This window comes from Tachysurus fulvidraco, chromosome 20, assembly GCF_022655615.1.
Source record: "Tachysurus fulvidraco isolate hzauxx_2018 chromosome 20, HZAU_PFXX_2.0, whole genome shotgun sequence".
Taxonomy (NCBI): domain Eukaryota; kingdom Metazoa; phylum Chordata; class Actinopteri; order Siluriformes; family Bagridae; genus Tachysurus; species Tachysurus fulvidraco.
The window spans coordinates 6839498-6865712 of record NC_062537.1 but is presented as its reverse complement, the minus strand read 5'-3'; the positions used below and the strand labels follow the sequence as shown (position 1 = coordinate 6865712).

The window sequence follows — 26215 nt, the reverse complement described above, 5'->3', positions numbered from 1 at the left end:
AAAAAGGTCCACTTTTTGAAAAAAAAAAGAACCCCCCCTTTCAATAGGCTGGCTACGGACCTGTATTTGTTTTCTAAAATAAATCTACCTGTATGACTGTTTTGTCTTTCCGTAGTATGTTTTCCTTCCGTAGCTGTTTTTTTTTTTGTTGTTGTTTTTTTTTTGAAAGAGGGCGTTTTTCCAAGACCTCTGGAAACACGCCCACTTTACGTCGTGGTAACGAAACCCAGTTGTTCAAAGGTAAGCTGATCGGATTTTGGTTATCGGATTGGATCAAATCTTGAAAATGGGTTGTTCAAAAGGGAAAAAACGAATCTGAAATCCGATTAGATTACAGAATCCAATCCTAGTTTTAATCTGGATCAAACCATCAGTATGTGTTGTTCAAAACTTGTCAGTGGGATTTTGATAACTTTGATCCAAAAAACAGGATTATCCTGATCCCAACAGGGGGTAGGATTTCAAGGTAGATTCCAGGAGAAAAATGTAGTAAAACTTTAAAATGGGTCAAATAATACATTTGTATCATTTAGTGTATATACTTTTATTGAAGCAAAACTTCAAAACAAAACTTCAGATCCGCATCCTAAAAGAAGAGCTTGGAAATGCTGATCTCTCCTCCTCAGATGAAAAAGAACCCTGAACATTCTTTATTTTGTTAACTATTGGACATTTAGCCATTTTAATTTTTTAAGATGTTTTCAAAATATCCACAATGTATTTGTTAATGTATATTTATTTTTTATGACTCAGATGAGGGGTCATAAAAGAAATTATGTTATTTTTGGGTTTTGTCTCAAAATAAAAAACTCTTACAGTGACCCCATGTTGGCTCTTCAACCTGTTCTTTACATAGCTGGTAGCCCACTTTGTGATGTTGTCCCATTTAGAGCACAGGTAATCCGGATTTGGTAATCTTGTAAACGGTGTATCTGGATCAGGGTGATCCAAACCAATGTTGCTTTGAAAAACCGGCATAAAAGTAAGAAGGATTACCTGATCCTGAATAAGAAAAAATGGGATTTCCAAATCCGGATCATTTTGATCCAGATTAAACTTTTTGAACAACTGGCCCCTGGAATTTAGTGAATGCCTAAACACACACACACGCACGCACGCACGCACGCACACACACACACACACACACACACACACACACACACACACACACACACACACACACACACACACACACACACAAACACACAGTAGCTGCTCAAAATGGCGCGTTTGTGAAAACGTCATGATTTTTTAAAGGGGGTAACGGGGGACTTTTTTTCTTTCAGAGATGTAGCTCAAATAATAATATATCCCGCCTTTCTTCCGTTCAAAAATGACATCGGAAGATATTTTTTAAATTACATTTTTTCTAAGGCTGTTGGAATTTAACATTTATGTTTATAGATGTATCTGAAAACAATGGTAGCCTATCTCATTTCATATCGCATGTCAGGGGCTATTCGCACTTCCGTTTATGCGCAGACACCTACATGGGATGCCGTTAGGTAAACAAAATTGTACAATGGCCGAAGTAAATGGCCGACGCAAGTTGGTACTGTTCTTTTAACAGAATTGCGTTTCTAAAAGTTATTTTGTCAAGAATTTTGTTTGAAGAAGTCCACGGTAAGTAAGACTGGTATACTCTGGTAAATTTCTCTTGGCACCAGGAAGTAAATACGAGGAAAACAGGTTCAGAGTGTGAAATGTCCTCGCCATCACAATTAAGCGAGGAATGTTAATCATAACTAAAATTTCCACTATATACTGTGTGCAGAAATTACCATACATTTTTAATATATTGAAATACCCGCTTTAGTCTACAAAAGGTTCTGTGCCGTGAGTACGTTATAAAATAAAAGTTTCCTCGACGCCACCCTGACAACATACAAACATCCAAACATCCCAGTTCACCGAACACTATGCTCATGAATCTTCCATATCTGCTACTTTACCAAAGAAAAGCTATTTATGAAAGGCTAGACTGAACAAATGTGTTTTCAGCTTTGTAAGAAAAAGCTCTGCCCCTTGCTTAAGGTACTACCAAATGGCCTGCACCTTTTGCTCAATGTAGGGGTGATTGATCATAAAAAACAAAAAGGTATTAGCTCAGGTATTAGGTACTTACATTAGTAAGCATCTACTGTCTAATTTCCTTTACATATTCGTCAATCATAATAAGCTGGTGTCTATCTTCTGATTTGGCTGAAACATATAACTGCATGTCATCAGCATAACAGTGGAGGCTAATACCATGTTTATGAATAATTACACCAGGAGATGATTATCAGTCAAATAAGACCTGAATCAGAAGAGGGCTGTCCCCTTAACACCAACAACATGCTCTAGCCTATCAAGTAGAGTAGCATGGTCAATGGTTTTAAAAGCTGCACTAAGATAAAGTAACACCAGCAAGGATACACAACCCTGATCAGAGGCCAGTAACAGGTAATTTACAACATTAATTAGTGCTGTTTCTATGCTATATTCTAAAATCACCATGTTCAGAATTATTCATACCCTTTATATTACAATGTTCTTATAATCAATAGGAAAGCCATTGATCTTAATGACAGCCTGCAAATGCTTCTTGTAGGTCTCTACCAGATTTCTACAGGTCTCCTGTGGAACATTTCCCCACTATTCCTTTGCAAAAGCCTTCAGTTTTTGGAGATCGGAAGGCCTCCTAGCCCTGACCCAGATCTTCATCTCTCCCCACAAATTCTCATTTGGGTTCAGGTCAGGGCTCTGATTGGCCATTCCAGAACATTTATGTTGTTGTACCTGAAACTTTGCTTGAACACTCGTGCCATATGCGTCAGGTATTTATTCTGCTGGTAGGTCCAATTTTCTAGTAGGTTGAGTTTGTGTGCAAAAGCCACCAGATTTTCATCAAGAAATTTGAGAGTCCTCTTTTTTCATGATACCATCTATCTTAAAAAGGTTGCCTGAACCACTTGCAGAGAAGCATCCCTATAGCATGGTGTGACCACAGCCGTGATTGACAGTTGGATGGTATTCTCCTCCTTTCTTAGGCAAAACATGCATCATCCATCATCATGTCCAAAGAACTCCTGTTAGACACCTGGATTAAATAGGTATTTGTAATCATTCACCATGTCCCCATGTACGGAAACAGGAATTATAGGTGCCTTAGTCCTCCTCAGGTCGACCACTAGCTTCAATGTTTTTAGTCACATTGAGCTGTTGATGGTTCCACTCACTCAATAATACTGTACTCAATCTCCTCACCACTGCTGATGCAACCAACTATAGCCGAGTCATCAGAAAATTTCTGAAGATGGCAGTACTCTGTGCAGTATCTGAAGTCTACAGTGTACGGGGTGAAGAGGAAAGGAGACAGAACAGTCCCCTGGTGAGCTCCAGTGTTGCAAACCACTCTGTCTGACAAATGGTGTTAAAGGCACAGGAGAATGACTTTACTTGACATGACTCTCAGTATTTTTGGATTCAATTTTTGGACTTTTTTCTAGCAAACATAGGCTCGCTCTGAGGGCTATGTTCACACTGTATTCTGTTGGTACATTTATCCTATGCATCCTTTCCTGTAACATATGTTAAATTAAGATGAAATAAACGGCATTTTACAGTTTATATTTGCAATGTGTAATATATATGCACAAATATTGCAGAGTAGATAGGTTGAACAAGCATTTCTGAAGTGTAGATGACATGATCACACTATCTCATATATGGGAAATATATTCATAAAATCAGCTTAGTAAATCATAAATGAAAGATACATCTGTCATATACAGTCATCAACATATTATTCTCTGTATGTCCTTACAGGCCACACTAAATTTACTGCATGAAATATAATTGCACTAACAAATATCTCTGGTTGGTGCAGTGCATCAAATCATTAAGATAAGAGTAAAGATCTTCCATTTATAATCAGATCAAAGATCAGAATGGGGAAAAAAGTAATCTTTTAATTTCTGAAATACTCAAACCAGCCCATCTGGCACTAAACCATGATAAAAGTCAATTACATTACATTCCTTCTCTGAGCTGAACTGGAGCTCTTGATATGTATCTGCAAAATTTTATGCAGATTTCATGATTGGATAAACAAAAAAGTGTATCTGTGTTCTTAAACGGAGTGGCTAGTGTGTGCCTCTGAGCTATGTAACATTCTGTGTCATTAGTTTCTGAAAAAGCTTGGATATGGGAGTGGTGTAGGTTGTGTTATGCAGGTCATACTTCACCAGAATACACCAAATTTGGTAGGCATATAGGACAGCTTCACAGGAAAGAAACATCATACAGTCCATTAACTACCCAGTAGGAAGTCACATGCCAAAGATTTCTGACCTTTGACAGGGTAAAGCCCCTCAAATTTAAAGTGCTACTCAAAATGTTGGCCCTCAGCCCCAAGTACAGCATATGTGATCTACATGGTCACTCACACTGTCAAAAGTAAATAAAATATATTTTAATAATATTTAGTTTTGAAGAAATCAACATTGACCTTGTTTGTTAAAAGTATATCATCGACCTTACAGTTTGCTGTTTTAAATATAAATCGACTATATGACCAAAAGTATGTGGACACCTTTATGAACGTCTTTGGAATTAATGGGTATTAATATGCTCCCTTTGGAGCTACGACTGCCTTCACTCTAGTGGGAAGGTTTTAAAGTATGTCTGTGTTTGTCACAATTTAGTTAAAAGAGCATAAACTCTGATGTTGAATAAGAAGGCCTAGCTCACAATTGCTGTTCCGAGTCAACTTAAAGTGTTCACTGGGATTGAAGTTGCAATGCGGTGAAGACCACTGGAGTTCCACCATACCAAACTTGTCATACCATGTTTTTATTGACCTCGATTTGTGCAAAAACTCAGTATGGTCATGCTGTAACTTTCAAAATGATTTGTATTTTTTAATTTGCATTTTGTTATAATGTAGAAAAGACAAAGTATACATTTTATTTGCACAATATATCTCCCATCCATATACATAAATTGGAATGGATTTATTCATAATTTTCCTTCGATAAAAAGGTAAAAGGCTATGTCTCAAAGGATTGTGTCCCTTTCAGATGTCAAGTGGAGAAGAGTCAAACATTTCTAAGTATTACTTAGATGAGAAGGCTTTCTATATCTGCTGCAAGCTATTTCTACAACACTCAGCTGTCATCAAAGATGGATGGAGTTGGGCAAAGGTCAAGGTGTGGTTAAGTTCTCCTTTTAATATAGGAATTTTATAGCATACATGGAAATTAAATAGCCTGCAATTTTTTAATATATATTTTTAAGACATTGTTTAAATTGTATGATTAATGGAAAAATCTTTCTCTGATTCAGGGTGGTGAAGAGGACTACATAAAAAAAACTGCTATAATACCTGGAAGATTGTCTTCTTTGCTTAACCAGAAAGCTGATGATGGGATCAGTGCTCTGACTGGAGCTGATGAGGTAAAAGTAATTTCTGTGTTCTGCTTGTTTCTGTGTTCATTTAGGTTACAGAAGCTAAATAATCAACACCACCCCAAAAAAACCCATCAAGTCATCAAGATGCCTCTCTTGGCTCTCAGCAATGTCCATATGTCATTTTTGTATATTTATTAAGTATGAATATTGTGATCCAGTTCTTTTAAGTTTATATTTATTAATTGTTCATTAGATTAGATTAGATTCAACTTTGTCATTGTGCAAGGTGAAATGAAATACAGTTAGCATTTAACCAGAATAGAATATAGAATAGAATAGGTGCATAGATGGCTTATTTACAAGTGGCAGTGTAATAAATAAGGGTATGAGGTTATACAGAATTTGTAGTAATATGTACATTAACTGAATAAGGGTAAATATAGTGTTGTTTTTATACAAGTATGTTACAGTATGAACTGGTATGACAGATAGCTGTACAAAAGGAATGTCATTATGCATATATATATATATATATATATATATATATATATATATATATATATATATATATATATATATATATATATATAATATCACACACACACACACACACACACAAATATACATATACACAGAATAAGCAGAATAAATATGGATGGGCATACATAAGTGTAATGATAGTTTTTGGGTGGTGCAAGGATGCATTATTTTAAAGTGGTGCAAAATAGTGCAAAACACAGAAGAAAAATGACAGTACAATTGTGATTGTTAACACCATATCAGCTATTCAGTGCAGAAACAGCCACGGGAAAGATGCTATTTTCCAGTCTGTTTGTTTTGGCCCTGAGACAACGGTAGCGTCTGCCCGATGGGAGAAGTGTAAACAGTCCGTGGTTGTGGTGAGAGGGATCTTTGATGATGCCCCTCGCCCTTTGCAAACAGCGTTTTTTGAAAATGTCCTCCAAGGTGGGTAGTTTAATACCAATGGTTTTCACCACCCTCCGAAGGGCTTTACGGTCTGAAGCAGTGCAGCTGTTATACCACACTGAGATGCAGCTTGTGAGAATACTCTCAATGGTACAGCGGTAAACGGTCTCCAGTATCCTGTAGCACAGACGAGACTTAAGTCTCCTCAGAAAATATAGGTGCTGTTGTGCCTTTTTGATCAGGATGGAGGAGTTCAGAGACCAGGTGAGGTCCTCAGAGATGTGTATTCCAAGGAACTTGAAGCTAGCTACACGCTCAACAGCAGTTCCGTTGATGTGAATTGGAGGATGAGTGTGATTGCCAGCACATCTGAAATCCACAATGACCTCCTTGGTCTTTTTGGTGTTAAGTTCCAGGTTATTGTTCTCACACCATTCTACTAGGTGCTGGATCTCCTCTCTGTAAGCCATCTCGTTGTTACCTTCAATCAGGCCTACCACTGTGGTGTCGTCACATCCCATGGGGACCCCAGTGCTGATGGTGAGACTGGAGGAGGTGACAGTGTTCAGACGAACAGACTGTGATCCAATGAAGTCCAGAGTCCAATTGCAGAGTTGTGTGCTGATGCCAAGTTGTTCCAACTTCAGGGCTAGCTTGGAAGGGCTAACTGTATTAAAAGCTGAGCTGAAATCAACAAACAGCATCCTGGAATAGGTGTCAGGTTTATCCAAGTGAGTCAGGGCAGAATGAAGTACCGTGGAAATGGCGTCCTCAGTTGATCTATTTGGGTGATATGCAAATTGGTAAGGGTCCAGGCTGGTTGGCAGACAGGCTTTAAAGTGGGTGAGGACCAGTCTTTCGAAGCACTTAGCGATGACAGGTGTGAGTGCGACGGGACGAAAGTCAGCCATTTCTGTTGCAGTGGAGTGCTTTGGCACCAGCACGATGGTTACAGACTTGAAGCAGGTGGGGACGATTGCCTGGGCCAAGAACAGTTGCCCCGCGCATGCTCTGAGTACATGACCAGGGATGCCATCAGGGCCAGCTGCTTTCCTTGCATTCACCCTTCCCAGGGTGGCGCAGAGTTCAGAGGTGGAGAGTGTAAGTGGCTACTCACCTGGTAACGGCTTTGTTTTGAGCAAGGGCTCCATGTTCCCCTTTTCAAAGCGAGTGTAGAAGAGGTCAAGCTCGTTGGGGAGTGAGGCAGAACTGGTTGCAGGTGTTGGGTGGTTTGTGGTCAGTGATAGCCTGTATTCCTTGCCACATACTTCAGGGGTCAGCAGAGTTTAAATGCTCCTCAGTCTGCTGTTTGTAAGCATGTTTGGCTTTGCAGATTCCCCTCCTCAGATTGGCTCTGGCGATGCTGTAGGCCCCCCGGTCTCCAGACCTGAAGTCATACATTAAGTGATATGATTTTCACTAAAATATGATTTTTTCTAGGTTTTACTTATTCTCCATTCCTATTGTCCTAATAGGTTACACCCCTAGTGAATATTGCATAAAAATAATTATAATAAAAAAATATTAGAAGCTTTTCCTTATCTTTTATAATTGTGAAAACGCAAACAATTGTGTATATAGATGTGGCCACATTTCAACTATCTGAGTAGTTCTGGTAAACTTTCTCACTGATAGGTTGAATTTCTATATGTTCTCTATATAATTCTATATAGTCTATATGAGCTCTGTGTGTATTATTACCAGTGATAATTTCCTAAATATAGTGAAAACACTATTAAGAGCCTTGGAACAAGATTGGAAGCTTAAAACAATAAATTCCTAAGCATGAAACACAAAACACTTTACATTAAAATACAGCCAAGAATTTATTATACCATTTTAATGGCAACTGTAGCAGATTCTGCCAGTGTGTCACAGTCAGAAAATAAAGTATTTCTTGTGATGCTGAATTAGTATGTAAAGCATTGTTTTCTGCTGATGCTTCCACTAGTGGTTGGAATGATTTGGCTTCTTTATGGAATATGTACTCAGTTTGCAGTTGTGTTGCCCATCAGAAAGGTTTAAACTCAAGGTGAAACTCAAACTCAGATTTATCTCGTCCAACATCCAATGTTTGAGTCTTCCAATATCCAACGCATGCCAAGCAAGCTTATTATGTACACTGTAGGCATGTACATAATTATGAAATAAAAATAAAAATCTCAAGTGACAGCAAAAAACTGTGAATTTCATTATGTAGTCATTGACCAACAAAATTTCCCAGCATTCAAAAACCTTGGGGAAAAAATAGTACACCCTATAATTCAGTACACAACAAGCTGCAATACACTGTATAGCTGCTGCAAGTCTTCTTTGGAATTGTACCAGACAGAGGATTGTGGGGAGAGAAGGCTTGTCTATGAACCACTGTATTTATGAAGGTGTGTTAAATGACATAGAACATCAAATTTACAGACAGGTGAAATGAATAATATTGATTATCTTGTTATCCAAGATCCAAATTGTGATTGCTAGATTTCAAAAACTCTCCTCAGAACTTTGGTGTGAAGTTGTCAGTCCAATTTCAACTAGGTGCATACATGCAGCTGCTTGTTTACACATGTTTACAAACACTTGGGACAAGGAGTATGATGCATTTTTTTTTCTTGAATTTGCAGGATTTTCATGGATTTCACATTTTTAAATATAGAGGTATCTGATTTGACTTCATCATGAATTCCCAGAGTCAAAACGCTTCACCTGCTGTTTCTTTGGGCAATTTACATTTCCATAACATATTTGCCAAACTACATTTACATCATTTGGCAGATGCCCTTAACCCGGAGCAACTTACATTATCTGATTTCTTTTTATACAACAGAGCAATTGAGGGTTAAGTTCAGGCGCCCAACAGTGGCAGCTTGGTGGACCTGGGATCAAACTCACAACCTTCCGATTAGTAGCCCAACACCTTAAACACTAGGCTACTACACTTAACTAAGGATGTTATTGTTAGTTTACAAGCTACACAAAGCCGATTTATGCTTAACAGATGCAGCAAAACATTTTTTCCTACTTGACATGTTACCTTACTATATTAATTCAATAACAGAAATGGTGCTCAAAACTACTTTTTATGCCACCTGATCTTTTGCAATTTCACAAATTCTTCTAGGCCTAAAAATATCCCACAACCTACACCCAAAATATATCCCACAACCAATTTTATTAATAATAATAAATTTAGAATTAAATTTTTCTTCTGCTTTCATCTATTTGTTCTTTCTCTATCTAGTTGGATGATGATGCTGTTGGGGCTTATAAAGAATGTGAAAGCCAAAGCCAAGTTTTAATGCACTATGAATACCATGTTTTATACTCCTTTGGTCATCAGGTGCCAACACTCTACTTCAGAGCATCTACATTAGGTATATTGTTACCTCATGCAAATTATTTAATTAATTTGGAATGGGTAGGAGCTGCATAGGATTTTTTACAGTTGTCTGGTTAGCTTTTATTTGCTCTTTTCTCTCCCATTGTACAGATGGACAGCCATTGTCCCTTGATGAGGTTTGGAAAAATATTCACCCAAACTACAGACAAAGACTACTACAAGGACCTTGGGATACACTGACTCAACAGGTAGCAATGTTAATATAACATTCATATCATTAACTGTGTGACATTAGCTTCCATGTCCTCTGGTACTTTGTTTTCATAAAAGAACATATTTTCTTATTTTTGAGGGCCTGAGTAAAAAAAATCAAATATTCAAAGACTAATAATCTGGGCACACTATTGCTTGGCAACATTATGATAATGCAATGGGGTTATGTTTGATCCCACAGCATATGATTTATTAGTAGATCTATAAACAAACAGTTTTTTTAGACAATTGCAATTAAAGCATTTATTATAGAAATAAATAAATAATAATAATAATAATTATTATTATTATTATTATTATTATTATTATTATTATTATTATTATTATTATTATTATTATTATTAGAGTGTCCATAGCCTGAGGAGACCATTCCTTCACTGAAAGTGCATTTCCTGAATAAAAAATTGTACAGCTGATTATGTTGCTTATGTGTTGCTAGATCATAGGCAGCCAGGACCAAGACAAAATTTGGTATCTAGTTCAGTTGGTTGAAATAAATCCAACTCCTTTAAGAGCACTGAAGAGAGTCGTTTTATTTTTTGGGTTTTCCCAAAAGCTTGATATACTGCATCTCTATGATAATATGCAAGTGGGTGTTTGATGATGATGATGATGATAATAATAATGATGATTTGGATACCAGAAATGACTTGGCTGCAATCAGTTTTAGTCAAGCATTTTGACAAGATTGTAAAACAGCTATCGTCACACAACTTGGATGCATGGCTCTTAACTTGATGCACAATCCCTCAACCCTAACCCTGTACAGTAAGGTATAATAGATCCCCATGCCTTCTCTCTTTAACCCCTAAATGTTAAGGGAGTTTAAGGGAGGTTTTTCCTTGCCAGTGCTGCCTGAGTCACCTCAGACTTGCTCATAGGAGGATAAATACATACAGATTGTGAACTATATATATATATATATATATATATATATATATATATATATATATATATATATATATATATATATAATCTTGAATTTTTTATTCTGTTAATTCTTTTCTTTTATTATTCGTTATTTTTTTTATTATTCCTTATGTTTACCTCCTGCTCTATGTTTTTGTTCTGTAAAGCTGCCTTGAGACAATGTCTATTGTAAAAAGCACTATACAAATATACTTGAGTTGAATTGAATAAATTTGAATACCTTTAGCACCATCCATTTTTGGTAATTTGCATATTATACAAAACTTATTTCTGAGAACTTTTCCTAGGATTTTTGTCCTATCTTAATAATTTAAAACAGATGTTATTCATCAATTTTAATGGTGGAGTGGTTTTATTCAAATAATTCATGATTTGTCATATAGATTTGAACCAAACTAGAAGTACATGTTTTTACAAGGTTTTATGTTTGGTCCTTATCTCATGATTTTATCTCATGATCCTTTATATTCCTCTTCTTGAGTCACTCCTTTGTTGCCTTGTCCGTGTGTTTTGGGTCATTGTCGTACTAGAATATACCCATCCACGACCCATTTTCAATGCCCTGGCTGAGGGAAGGAGGTTCTCTTGATGTGGTGAAGTTGTCCTGTCCCCTTGGGGTTATAAGCAGCATTCCTCTTCCTCTAAAAACAGTGAGTTGAGTTGATGCCAAAGAGATTGTTTTTGGTCTCATCCGACCAAAACACTTGCAACCAGTTCTCCTCTGAATCATTCAGATGTTCATTGGCACCCTTCAAATATGCCTGTACATTGAGCAGAGGGCTTTCTTGAGCAGAGGGACCTTGCTGGCACTGCAGGATTTCAGTCCTTCAAGGTGTAGTGTGTTAGCAATTGTTTTCTTGGTGACTATTGTTCCAGTTGCCTCACCATTCTCATGATCATTAAAACAACATGAAGTGAGATTTTGTGTTTCTTTCATTTGTAATTAATTGCACCTGCACCGGCAACTGTTGTCACTGTCTCACCAAGATGCTTGGCAATGGTCTTGTAGCCCATGCCAGCTTTGTGTAGGTCTACAATTTTGTCCCTGGCATCCTTGGTCTTGCCCATGTTGGAGAGTTTGGAATCTGCTTGATTGAATGATTGATTGCTTATGTGGACATGGAAATGTTTTATCTTCAAGAAAGAACACAGTGAGTTTGCAGATAATCAAACTTGTTATTAAAAATCTCTGTGTGTGTGTGTGTGTGTGTGTGTGTGTGTGTGTGTGTGTGTGTGTGTGTGTGTGTGTGTGTGTGTGTGTGCGCGTGCAGGAACACCCTTTACTAGGCCAGCCTTTCTTTATGCTCCATCCTTGTCACACTGAAGAGTTCATGAGACCCATTTTGAAAATGGAAAATACCAAAAAAAGGTAATATTTTGCTACTGTCTGTGTTGGTTATGGCTGGTATGATCTGAAATTATCCTAGGAAAACTGCAGCTTGGTTGCAAAATTATATCACATGAGGTTTTCACATTGTTTTACAAAATGAGATGCATATAACTCAACAATTCATATTGCATATTATTTAATCCTATTTAATGCATTAAATTATTATTTAACTAACAGTACTTTATTTTGGCTCAGCATTGTTACTTAGCTATTTTGTCAAAGCTGCTCACTTGTATACAAAAATCTTTTTTTTAAATAAGGTGTAATCATTTGCATTTGAACACGCAACTTTCTTTACTTCAACTTTAGCCTTCATTGTGAACTTTGTGACTTTGTGACATTATAAATCTTAATGTAGAAAATAAAACTCAAATTTTAAGTGAATTTTTTTCTAAACAAAATTTATACTGGACATAGCATATCAAATTATTGATATACCATAAAGAGTTGGTACAATTAAATAAAATATCTTAAGACAGATTATGAAATAATAGCAAATATATACAATCTCAGGGGGCTATTAGGCAGCTGGAGAGGACTCCGCTGGACCCAAAGCACCATCCATGACCTAAAAGGATACTTAGTCAACCCTGTCTGGAAACCTAATATGTTGTAAGGAGACAAACATGGTGCAAGAATTCCCACTGAAAGGAGTGATTGGATGATGTCACCCATTATTTCTTTCCTCTCTCTTTATAGTGGATACTGTTTACAGTAGACTGGGGATGAAGTTTAGTGACATATGGGGTAACCTGAGTGTGCTCTATTTCATTTGAATGGGTGGCCCAAGGTGTGTGTGGGATGCTAAGGAGGGCTTCAGGAACAACCTGGCTGTTCTGTTCAGGATTTTCATCACAGTGGAGAACAACAAATTATTATATTCACAAGATTCCATTCTTCATAGTAGCAAGTCTTTATAAGCTGAGAAGAACTATTAATACTGTCCCGGCAAAGCTCAAATTTCATTTCTTCTCAGAAATTCTAAAAAAATCTGCTAACAAAATCAGTACTGAAGCTGGCTTGGGGACACTGGCTTGGGGGCAGCTGGTTCTGCATAAAACCATAAAAGCATCATAATCACAGAGGGAAAGCTGTCTATCCTTTATAGATGCATAGGTACAAGCCTTCAAAGGCTGAGAAGACCTAAAAATATATAAATTTTGATTTAAAAAGCACTTGAGTTGGCTTGAGAACATGCAGCAGCTGGTACTGCATACTAACACTATAAGTGAATAAGCTTAACACTTACCAGAGGTTATGGGAGTAAAGAGTTGCACCAGTCATATCCATACTGGCTGCTAAAATGTAAGCCTTTTTTGTATTTACCTTTACCAAATTCTTATGATCCCAAGTCAAGACAGGCAAATTCCAAGTCAAGTTACAAGTCCTTAACTTTAAAGTTTTGAGCACTATTGAAGTCATAATGTAATCTTTTAACAAATTTATGGTGTAAGAAAAACAAGGTCTCTGGTTATGTTTGCTTCAAAGATTGAGTCATCTTTGATTGCAGTATCTAAGGGTGCTTTCACATCTATAGTTCGGTTCATTTGGTCCAGACCAAAAGCAAAAAATTATACATTGTAGCTTTTTAGCAGTTTTGGTTCCTTTTCACACCACACTGATCGTTCTGTTACGCACCAGTTGAAACGAACCAAAATGCAGTCATGTGATAACATCCACATCACTCATTGGCCACATGTCTTTGAGCGTATTTCCTAAACTGCTTCTCGATTGGTCAAATTAAACGTGTGGGAAATTCCAACGAAAGTCCGGAAGTAAACAAAAAGAGGAAATTACAGGAAAATACACCATGGAGAGACGACTGTGCGCTGCAATTATGTTCGTGGTTGTAATCTACTACATCGCTTGTATACAGCACTCTATGCAAAGTCTTAATTTTCAGAACCCCCTGTCCCTGAGCTGTTTGCTAAATAAAGAGAAAATCGTGCTGTTCTTGTGAGTTTTTGAAAGTTGTGATCTAATATGTTCATCAGACCAAATTTCTATGAGGCTTCGCACCTCCTCGCAACTCCAGGTCTGACCGCAAACGAACTGTACCAGAGTTTGTTTGAAAGCGTACCGAGACCACCTCTTCAAGGAGGTCTCGGTCCGCTTGTTTAGTCTGCTTTTGGTGTGCACCAGAGTTTGATTGCTGCATTCTCACCTGCCCAAACGAACCGCACCAAATGAGCAATCGAACTCTGGTACGATTCAACCGAACTAAACAAGGCAGGTGTGAAAGCACCCATAGTCTCAAAGCTCATAAAACTACCTTGGGTTCAGTGGAATTTGACTGAACTCTGAACATTCAAACACCAAAACTTACATACTGTTTATGTAGTAGTCAGACCTTAAATTCTGAAATACTCTAGTATGAAATGTGTTAAGTGTAATTGATGACTGTTGTTTACCAGATTTTTTTAGTTGGTACATTAGCAACCTAAGCTAACATAGCTTTAATTACCATGATGGAGTAGCTAATATTAGCAAACTACCCGGTGGTAGTTAAGTCACTCATGGCTCAATGCTCTAAAATTGTTAAAATTTTACTGCCATAATTTATATAGTTGTGCAAATTGTATAACCACAAGTTAGCAACTAGATTTGTAAAGTTCGTTGAGACAAACTTTGATGTTGGAAGTTGCAAGTATTCGCAAAGGCCGGTGCTTTTTGGAGGCTAGTGACATAAGGGTCAGTGTTACCTTTGGAGGCAAGTGGACAGAAAAATTGTGAAAGCTACTGGACTGCTAGGGTGCAAATACTTTTGGAGGCGAGCGGACATGAGCACGTGACATGATCCGAATACCCGTGAGGCAGTTCCCCTCATTTTTAATTTTCACGTGATGTCACGTGACTGCCCCACATGATGTGACCCCACATGAACGGCACCACATGACGTGACCAGAATACCTGTGGGGCAGTTCCCCTCATTGTGCTGAGTGTTTTGATATGTCACATGTCAATGTTGTGCAAATTTTTGATTTCGTTTGTTTTGGGGCCGGGGCTACACGTGACGTGGGGTCGAGTGACGTCACCAGAATAACCGGTGGGGTGCCAATACTTTTGGCAAAAAGTGGTTACGAATAATTAGAAGAATAATTATAATAACTAGAACGGTACATTTCCTAAAGAAAATGTGAATGTGCTTGCACGTGGCAAGTTCCCCTCATCGTGCTGAGTGTTTTGATATGTCACATGTCCATGTTGTGCTAAATTTTTGATTTCGCTTATTTTGGGGGCAGGGCTACACGTGACGTCAGTTCCCCTCATCGTGTTGTGTTCTATGTTGTGTAACTGAGATATGGCTTCTTTATATTGCAATATGGTTCGTAAGGTGCACTACATGGTTGCTAGGGTATGGCTACACAGTTACTATGGTTATATTTGCAGACTAGTTTCTCACCTGCAACAAAAGAGCACACCTGAAAATCCATTTATCTTTTCCTGAAACAAGCGCCATGAAGATCTTGAACTAAAGCATCAATCAGAGATTTTACTGGGAAAAAATATAATCACGTACAATAAGGATCATTAGTTCAAATTTAATGTATTAACTAACATTTACTAAGCATGAGCAATAAATAATTGTATTTTGTAATCTTTGTTAAAATAAAGTTTATTCTTTGTTCATGTTAGTTCACAGTATATTAAGTAATGTTAACACGGTGTTAATAATGTATTAGTAAATGTTGAAATTAACATTAACAAAATGAATAAATGCTGTAGAAGTGCAGTTCATTATTAGTTCATGTTAAGTAATGTGGTAACTAATGTCAACTAATGAACCTTTATTATAAAGTTTTAGGAAAAAAAAACTTCCCAAGGGTGTATTCGAACCCCGAATGTCTGCATGCTAAACAGATTCGCTTGCCACTAGGCCATCCAGGAAGACGAGGAAGCCTTTGCGGTTTTATGTATTAATTCACTAATGTGAATTTTTTAAACAATACCCAAGCTTTATTATATTAAAGTCATTCTTATCATTCTTTGTGATATACGTGTCATATGTTTAAAAAATAATTATGTAATGTGAGGAGACAAAGAAAAAATGTGCTTAATTTTAATTAATGGGTGGCTCTTAAAAGAGCCGTTGCTGCTCTTAAAAGGACATTAGTTCAAAGTGAAATAAAAAATTATAAAAACTACACTGAAAAACAACAAAAAGTTATACAAATGGCAGAAACAACAACATTTGTGACCGCCGTGCTGTCCAAGGCATGCAACCACTAGATTTAAGCATTAAATACACAGTTAAATGTTATATTGTTTGAAAGCTTAGACTCTCAGGATTTTATTAAGCCCACACACAAAGCATAATATGATTTATAGCCATCATACTAATTTAATCCAAGTTGATAGTCACCGGAAATAGGCGGCGCTTACCTTTCTTCACTGGGGTAATATTTTCCAAAACAAATGCTTGTAAAAAATCCCCAAGATTTTTTAAGTCTAAGGAACTGGAATATGTAAGCCTTTTAATCCAAAACGCTTTAATCCAAAATGCGTTTCTGACCGAAATGTGTAAACAACAATCCACGTCCGTCCTTTGTTTTCGGCTCTCACACTGGAATTCTGATCGCTTATAAAATCCATAGCACACCTCTCCTCAATGAGCCGGTCGATTTGACACCTCATTTATGGGTCTAGGACAAAAGCTGTGGGACAAGTTACGCACCGAAAAAGTGTCTGGAAGAATAATAATAATAATAATTATGCAAGAGAATAAGAATGTGCTTTGCAAGCACATTAATAAGTATGAAAGAGAATAAGAATGTGCTTTGCAAGCACATTAATAAGTATGAAAGAGAATAAGAATGTGCTTTGCAAGCACATTAATATTATTATTATTATTATTATTATTATTAAGTATGCAAGTGAATAAGAATGTGCTTTAGCAAGCACATTAATAATAATAATAATAAGTATGCAAGAGAATAAGAATGTGCTTTGCAAGCACATTAAGTAGAATGTACATTTCCTGAAGAAAATGTGAATGGTGCTTGTACATGGCAAGTTCCCCTCATCGTGCTGAGTGTTTTGATATATAACATGTCAATGTTGTGCTAACTTTTTGATTTCACTTATTTCGGGGGTGGGGCTACACGTGACGTCACGTGACTAAAACACGCGTGAGGCAGTTCCCCTCATCAGGCTGAGTGTTTTGATATATGACATGTCCTTGTGCAAGATTTATGATTTTGCTCATTTGGGGGGCGGGGCTACATGTGACGTCACGTGACGTGACCACAACACACGTGAGGCACTTCCCCTCATTGGGCTGTGTTTTGATATATGACACGTCCATGTTGTGCAAAAGTTATGATTTCACATATTTTGGGGGCGGGGCTACATGTTTTGATCAAAAGTGACTACTAAGTGTTTTGACATTTTATGTCAAAACTGCAGTCACTATGGAATTCTACTTACTATACTGCATAGAACAGTATTTTGGGGGCGGGGTTAGATGTGACGTCACGTGAATACCGTCAAAACTGCAGTCTTTATGGAATTCTACTTATTATACTGCATAGAACAGTATTTTGGGGGGCGGGACTACACGTGACGTCACGCGACGTCACCAAAACCCACGTGAGGCACTTCTCCTCATTGGGCTGAGTGTTTTGACATATGGCACGTTCATGTTGTGCAAAATTTATGTTTTCGCTTTTTTTGGGGGCGGGGCTACACGTGACGCCACGTGAATACCCGGTGGGGTGCCAATACTTTTGGGCAAAAATGACTACTAAGTGTTTTGACATTTCATGTCAAAACTGCAGTCATTATGGAATTCTACTTATTATACTGCATAGAACAGTGTTTTGGGGGCGGGGCTACATGTGACGTCACGTGAATACCCCGTGGGGTGCGAATACTTTGGACAAAAGTGACTACTAAGTGTTTTGACATTTCATGGAATTCTACTTATTATTATACATATTTGCAAGCACTAATAATAAGTATGCAGAATAACATTAATGATGCTTTGTAAGCACCATTAATAATAATAATAATAAGTATGCAAAATCACAATAATGATTCTTTGCAAGCACCATTATTAAGCTTATAACGGAAATCAGAATGTTGGCTTCTACAAAGCCAACATACAGTAATAAGTTTGTCTGTGGTTCCAAAAAATCCACCATTGTGCCCATACCAACGAAAAACAAAATCACATGCCTAAATGACTGGAGGCCCGTTGCTCTCACACCCAAGCAAGTGATCTTCAGCAAGTGTTTTGAGAGACTCATCTGAGATTACATCTGCTCTGGGAAATAAGATATGCAAATTGTAGCGGATCCAGTGAGGCAGTCAGCAGCTACAATTTGCATATCTTAACGACCGTTCCACAGATGATGCTATTGCTTTCACTCTACACACTGCTGTCTTCCACCTGGAAAATAAGTACACCTATGTGAGAATGCTGTTTGTGGACTACAGCTCAGCATTTAACACCATAGTGCCGGCCACACTTGTTGCGAAGCTCCAGACTCTGGGACTAAACAGATATCTGTGCAGCTGGAGTCTGGACTTCCTGACAGGCAGAAGTCAGGTGGTAAGAATGGGCAGCAACACTTCATCCTTGCTGACCCTCAACACTGGTGCTCCTCAGGGCTGTGTCGTCAGCCCACTCCTGTACTGCCTGTACACAGCCACACACAGCTCCAACGTCATCGTCAAATTCGCTGACGACACAATGGTGATGGGCCTGATCACCGACAACGATGAGACGGCCTACAGAGAAGAGGTGAGCACCCTGACTAAATGGTGTCAGGAGAACCACCTCTCACTCAACATTGACAAGACCAATGAGCTGGTGGTGGATTTCAGGAGACGGAGCAGAGAGCACAAACCCATCCCCATTGACAAGACACCTGTGGAGCGGGTGAGCAGCTTTAAGTTTCTCGGTGTTAACATCAGTGAGGATCTCACCTGGACCATACACACTGATGTGCTGAAGACGGCACATCAACGCTTCTTCTTCCTGAGAAGGCCGAGGAAGTTCGGAATGAGCCCCAGCATCCTCAGAACATTCTAAACCTGCACTATAGAGAGCATCCTGACGGGCTGCACCACTGCCTGGTTTGGAAACAGCACCGCTGGCAACCGTAAAGCTCTGAAAAGGGTTGTGCGAACTGCCAGCCACATTGTTGGAGGTGAGCTTCCCTCTCTCCAGGACATCTACACCAGGCGGTGTATAAGGAAAGCCTGGAGGATCATCAATGACTCGAGCCACCCGTCCCATAGACTTCTCTCTCAGCTTCCCTCAGGAAGACGTATCCGCAGCATCTGATCCCGCACTAGTCGACTGAGGGATAGCTTTTTCCCTCAGGCTGTCAGACTAATTAACAGTCAAAACTAATACACCTTACAGCATACTTCCACAATATGGTATGCCACACACTGCACTTTACCTTCAACAGTTCAACACTGGACTATACATACACAATGCATTTATACATACTGGACAATACAGACACTGCAATTAATACAATAATCTATCTGTTACCACTGGATGCACATCCATGACACTTCTGTATCCGTACAATCTGTTGCACCTTATCATATTTTATATATAATATATATTTATATATATACATAAGTACATATTGCATATGATGTGTAGTGCTACTGTAAGCATGTCTAATAGTACACTGTGTGTACTGACTATATGACTGTATGAGCATATTGCACATTTTCACCTGTTAATTTCATTATCTGTATGTTAATTGTTTCTGCAATTTCTGGAGTTCGCTCCTAAGAATTTTACTCACCAAGGCACATGTGCTGTGGTGATGTGACAATAAAAGTGACTTCTTGTTAATTACGTTTTCTTGCTAAAGTTTTCTTGTTGATTAAATTTTTCTTGTTAATTAATAATACTGTACTTACCACTTTGAGCTAGAATTGTTTGATACATTTGTTAGATCTTAAGTTGTTGGATTTGTCACAGGTGTGGCACCATGCGCACACCCTGCATGAAGAAAGGGAGAGTCTATGACAGATGGGGTGGGTGAGAGGCTACATTGTCTGACCAGCCATATATATTCTGCCTCCACAGCACTGTATAAATCCTGATCCTGGTGCTTTGCCATGTGTTTTCCTATATCACCAATATAATAGGTTACTAATATTATACAGTGTTTCTAGAAAAAATGTTTTTCTGGTGTACTATAAGGACTGTGCTGAAACATCTTAACAACCCCAACAGGCTACTAAGTTAGTGTATATTTTTCCCATTTCATGTTTTTATGTTTTTACAGGAAAGTAAACTACATTGCCACATGGCTGAGCGTGGTAGGACCTGTGGTGGGATTGGATGTGCCTCTTAGCTACCACACAGCATTGACTGCTCCTGACTGACTCATTAATCTCAATCTAATATGTTTTCTGACATATGGTGAAGAAAAGAAAAACAAGACATGCACAAAGTCACTAGAAACTCCTAGGACATCCTAAGACTACAACCTTGTATCAAAGAATTTACTCATTTTTACTGAGTAATCAGAACATTTGATTTTGTATCATTTGTATTTTTATCTGTTTTCTTTTTTTTGTTTTGGTCTTTTTTATATTTTACTTTTATATTTCTTTTTTTTTCTTTAAAGTTACATTACAATAAATTTTTTACTACATTGGCAGCATCAAAACATTCCAGTTTGTCTCTGTACATATGAAACCCCCAGTGACCTAATGAACTGCCTGACTAAATCAGGTATTCAGCTTAAATGGTGTCTATGTTGGAATATGTGTGACTATGTCTGAGTCTTAAGGGAAGGCGATCCCTTAATTGGGAGGCTATGAAGGAAGAATCTCTGTCCCTTGCTGTAGTCTCCATTATTGTTGGTGCTGATTAATAACCAACAGCTTTGACTGAAGTGGATAAAACAGGTCATTTAAGAAATCACTCAACACAGACAAACCAATTGATAAACTTACTTGATCAAACTGATACTCATAAAACTGCTACCGCACTATTTACTTTAGCTTGTTTGTCAAATGCTGTAATTGTAAATTTCCTTACAGGCAACCTTTTTAGTAGTGCAGGGCAATGATTAAATTTTTTAATTGTGATTAATCGCATGATTTTTCTGCAGTTCATCACATTGTTATGCACAAAATTTAATAGTAAATTCAAATGAAGTGTACTGTGCACTTTTATTTACTGCTATAAGTGCAAAAGCATTCGGTTTCTAAACACTTAAAACAAATAAGGTGCTTTTTTACAGAAGTATTCCCTTTACATAAATGCAGTTAAAATATTTCTCAACTTAAACAAGAATGTAACCAAATTAAATGTAAAACTAAAGCTATTTGCCACTGCCATAGCTAAGGCTTCTAGCTATCCACTTCACTATGAAATTTGCTAGCCTGTCTATTTTTCTACCTTATCCAATGTAGTCTGCCAAAGCACCATTGGTGTTTATTGCATTTCATGATAATTTAGACTCATTACATTACATTACATTACATTTACCTCATTTAGCGCCATTATCCAGAGCAACCTAAAACAGTGCTTTTAAGTCTCTATTCATAAATACATTAACACTGATTCACTAGGTTAAAGACTTAGTTGGGTTAAGACACACTGGATTAACACTCTGCACACAAGCTGAACAAAAAAATTCACCTCACGTATCCTGTGGTTCTGAAGAAACAGCAGCACTTCAGCCCCATGGACAGCACCGCTGAGGGTGGCTGCAAGGTAGGGCAGTGAAAGCATGCCAAACCCCAAGGAGCCAATCAGAAGCGGCTTCCAACTCATTACACTCCGGGAGTAGGTGAACTACTGTAGAGAAGGCTAGCTCAGGTCTATGAGAGATAAGCTTTACTTTTCATGGGGATAAACTAATGGTGGTTCTCTCGCCATCCCTCTGTTTACCCCCGACCCAACGGGAAGATGTGATGCCTTACCCGCATGCCAGCCAATGCCGCTACAGGGTTGATGCTGCCGCTCCAGCTCCACAGTACCGCAGCACCAACGCACCACATTCCAGCTGCACTGCCACCACTTTGCAATTATTAAAAATAAAACACCTACATTTCCCACCTGTCCTGACTGTTTTTATTTTTACTTTTTTTAAATAATCACGTCAAAGAGGCAAAAGTGCTAGTTTAAGTATTTCAGGAAGAGGTAGGTGTAAACTTGTTGTTTGAAGATAGCTAGTGACTTGGTATGTGAGCAGGCTGAAAACAAGTTGTGCAGCTGCACAGTGGATCATTTGCAGAGGACCAATTGGGTTCATAGGTAGACCTGCCAGCAGTGAGTTTCAGTAGTCCAGTCTTGCAGTGACAAAAGACTGAAATAGTACCTGTGTAGACAAAAACAGCCTGTGTAGACAAAAATGCCTGAATAATTTTGATGTTGTAGAGAAGAAACTGAAATGAGTGTGTCACATTAGCAATATGCAAGGAAAAGGACAGTTGATTGTCCATGTCTACCCCAAGGTTGGGAGCTATGACATGGGGATGAATCAACTGGGATGATCAGTTTTCCCGAGATTGAGTTTCAACTGATGATCTTTCAACTGATCTCCACCTGGTGGTGAGTTGGATCCGATGGCGGGGGAGGAAGCTGGACAGACTTGGTAGACCCAAACGTACTGTGAGGTAGAGCCTCCGGACAGAAAGATCTTCAACTCCCACCTCCGGCAGAGCTTCAACCAGATCCTGAGGGAGGTTGGAGACATTGAGTCCGAGTGGACCATGTTCTCCACCTCCATTGTCGACACGGGCACTCAGAGCCGTGGCTGTAAGGTTGTGGCGGCAATCCTCGAACCCGGTGGTGGACCCCAGAAGTAAGGCATGCTGTCATGCTGAACAAGGACTCTGGAGGCAGCTGATAGGTACCAGAGGGCCAAGCGAGCTTCAGCCCAGGTGGTTGCGGAGGCAAAAACCCGGGTCTGGAAGGAGTTCGGTGAGGCCATGGAGAAGGACTATCGGTTGGCCTCGGATAAATTCTGGCAAACTGTCCAGCGCCTCAGGAGGGGGAAGCAGTGCCCTGCACACATTGTTTCTGCTGACTTCGACTGGGGACATCCTCGGACGGTGGAAGGAGTACTTCCAGGATCTCCTCAACCCCACCGACATGTCTTCCACTGAGGAAGCAGAGGTTGAGGGCTCAGTTGTGGACTCGTCGATCCCCCAAGCTGAGGTAACTGACGTAGTTGAGAAGCTACTCGGTGGCAAGGCACCGGGGGTGGATGAGATCCACCCTGAGTACCTCAGGTCTCTGGATGTTGTTGGGCTGTCTTGGTTGACACGCCTCTGCAACAATGTGTGGTGGCTGGGGACAGTGCCTCTGGACTGGCAGACTGGGGTGGTGGTCCCTCTGTTTAAGAAGGGGGACCAGAGGGTGTGTTCCAACTACAGGGGATCACACTCCTCAGCCTCCCCGGAAAAGTCTATGCCAGGGTACTGGAGAGGAGAATTCAGCCGATAGTCGAACCTCGGATTCAGGAGGAACAATGCGGTTTTCGTCCCAGTCATGGAACACTGGACCATCTCTATACCCTCTCCAGGTTGCTGGAGGGTTCATTTGAGTTTTCCCATCCAGTCCACATGTGCTTTGTCGATCTGGAGAAGGCATTTGACTGTGTCCCTCATTGTGACCTGTGGGGGTACTCTGGGAGTATGGGGTCCGGGGCCTAGATGACCGATTTGGTTTGGTTCGCTTTGCCGGCAGTAAGTCAGAATTGTTCCCGGTGCATGTTGGACTCCGGCAGGGCTGCCCTTTGTCACCGGTCCCGTTCATTATTTATATCGACAGGATTTCTAGGCATAGTCGGGGGTCAGAGGGAGTTTGGGGTTTGGGGACCACAGGATTTCATCTCAGCATTTTGCAGATGATGTTGTCCTGTTGGCTTCCTCAAATCAGGACCTTCAGCATGCACTGGGACGGTTTGCAGCTTGTGTGAAGCGGCAGGGATGAGAATCAGCACCTCCAAGTTCGAGACCATGGTTTTCAGCCGGAAAAGGGTGACTTGTCCCCTTCAGGTTGGTGGAGAGCTCCTGCCTCAAGTGGAGGAGTTTAAGTATCTTGGGGTCTTGTTCACGAGTGAAGGAAGGATGGAGCAGAAGATCGACGGGCGGATCGGTGTATCCTCTCCAGTGATGCGGTCGATATACTGGTCTGTTGTGGTGAAGAAAGAGCTGAGCTGCAAGGCGAAGCTCTCTATATACCAGTCGATCTATGTTCCTACCCTCACCTATTGTCATGAGCTTTGTCTGATGACCGAAAGGACAAGATCCCGGATACAGGCAGCCGAAATGAGTATCCTCCGTAGGGTGGCTGGGCGATCCCTTAGAGATAGGGTGAGGAGCTCGGTCACTCGGGAGGAGCTCAGAGTAGAGCCGCTGCTCCTCCACATCGAGAGGAGTCAGTTGAGGTGGCTCGGGCATCTGTTCTGGATGCCCCCTGGACGCTTCCCTGGGGAGGTGTTCCGGCATGTCCAACCAGGAGGAGGCCCTGGGGAAGACCTAGAACACGCTGGAGGGACTATGTCTCTCAGCTGGCCTGGGAACGCCTCGTTATTCCCCGGAAGAGCTGGAGGAAGTGTCTGGGGAGAGGGAAGTCTGGGTGTCCCTGCTTAGACTGCTGCCCCCGTGACCTGGCCCCGGATAAGCGGCAGAAGATGGATGGATGGATGGATGGATGGATAGAACTTTCAAAACTTTTAAGCTAGCGGTTATCAAACCTCTGATTAAAAACCTGATTTCGACTCAAGCCAGCTGTCCAACTATAGGCCAATATCAAGATCCTTTAAATGATTGTGCTCATACCTACATAGAAATAATATTCATGAAATGTATCAGTTAGGATTCAGGCCTCATTATAGCACAGAGACAGCATTGTTAAAGTTATAAATGACCTGTGGCTGGCCTTATTTTACTTGATAGGCTAGAACATGTTTTTAGTGTTAAAGGGACAGCCCTCTCCTGGCTCAGGTCTTATTTGTATGAATTGCTATCAGTTTGTAGATGGTGTTGAACTCCAGTACGCAGTTTTACCATTTACTCGTGTGGAAAACAAACATTGCACAATACACTTTTACCACTTCAGCATCCGCTTGCACGTCAGCATCACTTGTCATATCTGCTGTGGGTGAGAATGTCTCATCATAGTTAGTCCCTTGTTTCTGACTGTAGCCTTTTGCAAAAAATCTTGCCTTGTACTTTTCAGATCCATCAATGTCTCTTTTAATTGTGTACACCCATCTGCCTCCAACTGGTTGTTTTCCTGGTGGCAATTAAGTGTGAAGGTTTTGTTCTCTTCCAGCGATTGCATTTCTTTGTCCATGGCATTCTTTCATTGCCTTGATTTCGTTGATGTTATGGCTTCCTGGTAGGTTATCGGCATATCGCATACAGCTCTATAACAAAAGTCTATGCATGTTTGCAGTTTGTCCTCCATATTCTCAATCTCATAATCCTGTAAATACATAATCCTGTAAATAAGTTGGTCTCCGCCTCATCCATGGTGGGTTCCTTTTAATTATAGTCTCAAATGGTTTTCCTGGCTGTGTAGGTTCCGTCTGTTCAGGCAAAGTCTAGGGAAAAACCACTCTGAATGCCTTGGCTTGGATTTTCATCATCTTCATCAACATTTTTCTCCCTGCCAATGATCTTAGGAGTTATATCCACATATTCTGTGTGGGTTTCAGATGTTTGTGTTTCTCTTTCTTTGGTTGTCCTAGGCTAGGTACACTAGGTAAGCCGGGCTGTTTTTGTCATAGCCGATGAAAACCCTTCATCTTTGTAAGCAAAACATGTTGATCCAAATTTCGGCATTTTGGAAACATCTGGCTTTATGCCTATGAATAACTCATATGGTGTTTTCTTTGTACGTCTATTGTAGCACCTGTTTCTCACATAGGCTGATGTTTGCCTAGCATAGTTCAATAAGTTATCTGGTAACTCACTTTCTATCAGTTAAGCATCTGCTCATGTTGTAGAGAGTTCTCCAACCT

At 39.5% G+C, this 26215-nt stretch overlaps 1 protein-coding gene across 10 annotated transcripts; it reads left to right on the top strand.

Moving 5' to 3' along the window:
- Positions 1-1223: 1223 nt before the first annotated feature.
- On the top strand, positions 1224-20896 carry atg10 (ATG10 autophagy related 10 homolog (S. cerevisiae)). Of its 10 annotated transcripts, none has more exons than XM_027139378.2 (8): positions 1224-1623; positions 3274-3373; positions 5064-5192; positions 5329-5439; positions 9557-9689; positions 9806-9903; positions 12130-12227; positions 20510-20896. In XM_027139378.2, exons 2-8 carry the CDS (start codon positions 3299-3301, stop codon positions 20607-20609), a joined length of 744 nt encoding a protein of 247 aa, XP_026995179.1. In that variant the 5' UTR covers positions 1224-1623; positions 3274-3298; the 3' UTR covers positions 20610-20896. The 10 variants fall into 10 exon arrangements, with proteins under 10 accessions (XP_026995179.1, XP_026995181.1, XP_026995180.1 ...); XM_027139377.2 differs by having other exon boundaries at positions 1495-1623; positions 2594-3373; XM_047804875.1 differs by having other exon boundaries at positions 1515-1623; positions 3033-3373.
- Positions 20897-26215: the final 5319 nt, after the last annotated feature.

Coding starts and splice junctions, on each gene's coding strand:
- atg10 (XM_027139378.2), top strand. CDS start 3,299: ATGGCAGTACTCTGTGCAGTATCTGAAGTCTACAGTGTACGGGGTGAA. Junction 3,374..5,063: donor GGAGACAGAACAGTCCCCTG/GTGAGCTCCAGT, acceptor TGTCCCTTTCAG/ATGTCAAGTGGAGAAGAGTC. Junction 9,690..9,805: donor CTTCAGAGCATCTACATTAG/GTATATTGTTAC, acceptor CCCATTGTACAG/ATGGACAGCCATTGTCCCTT.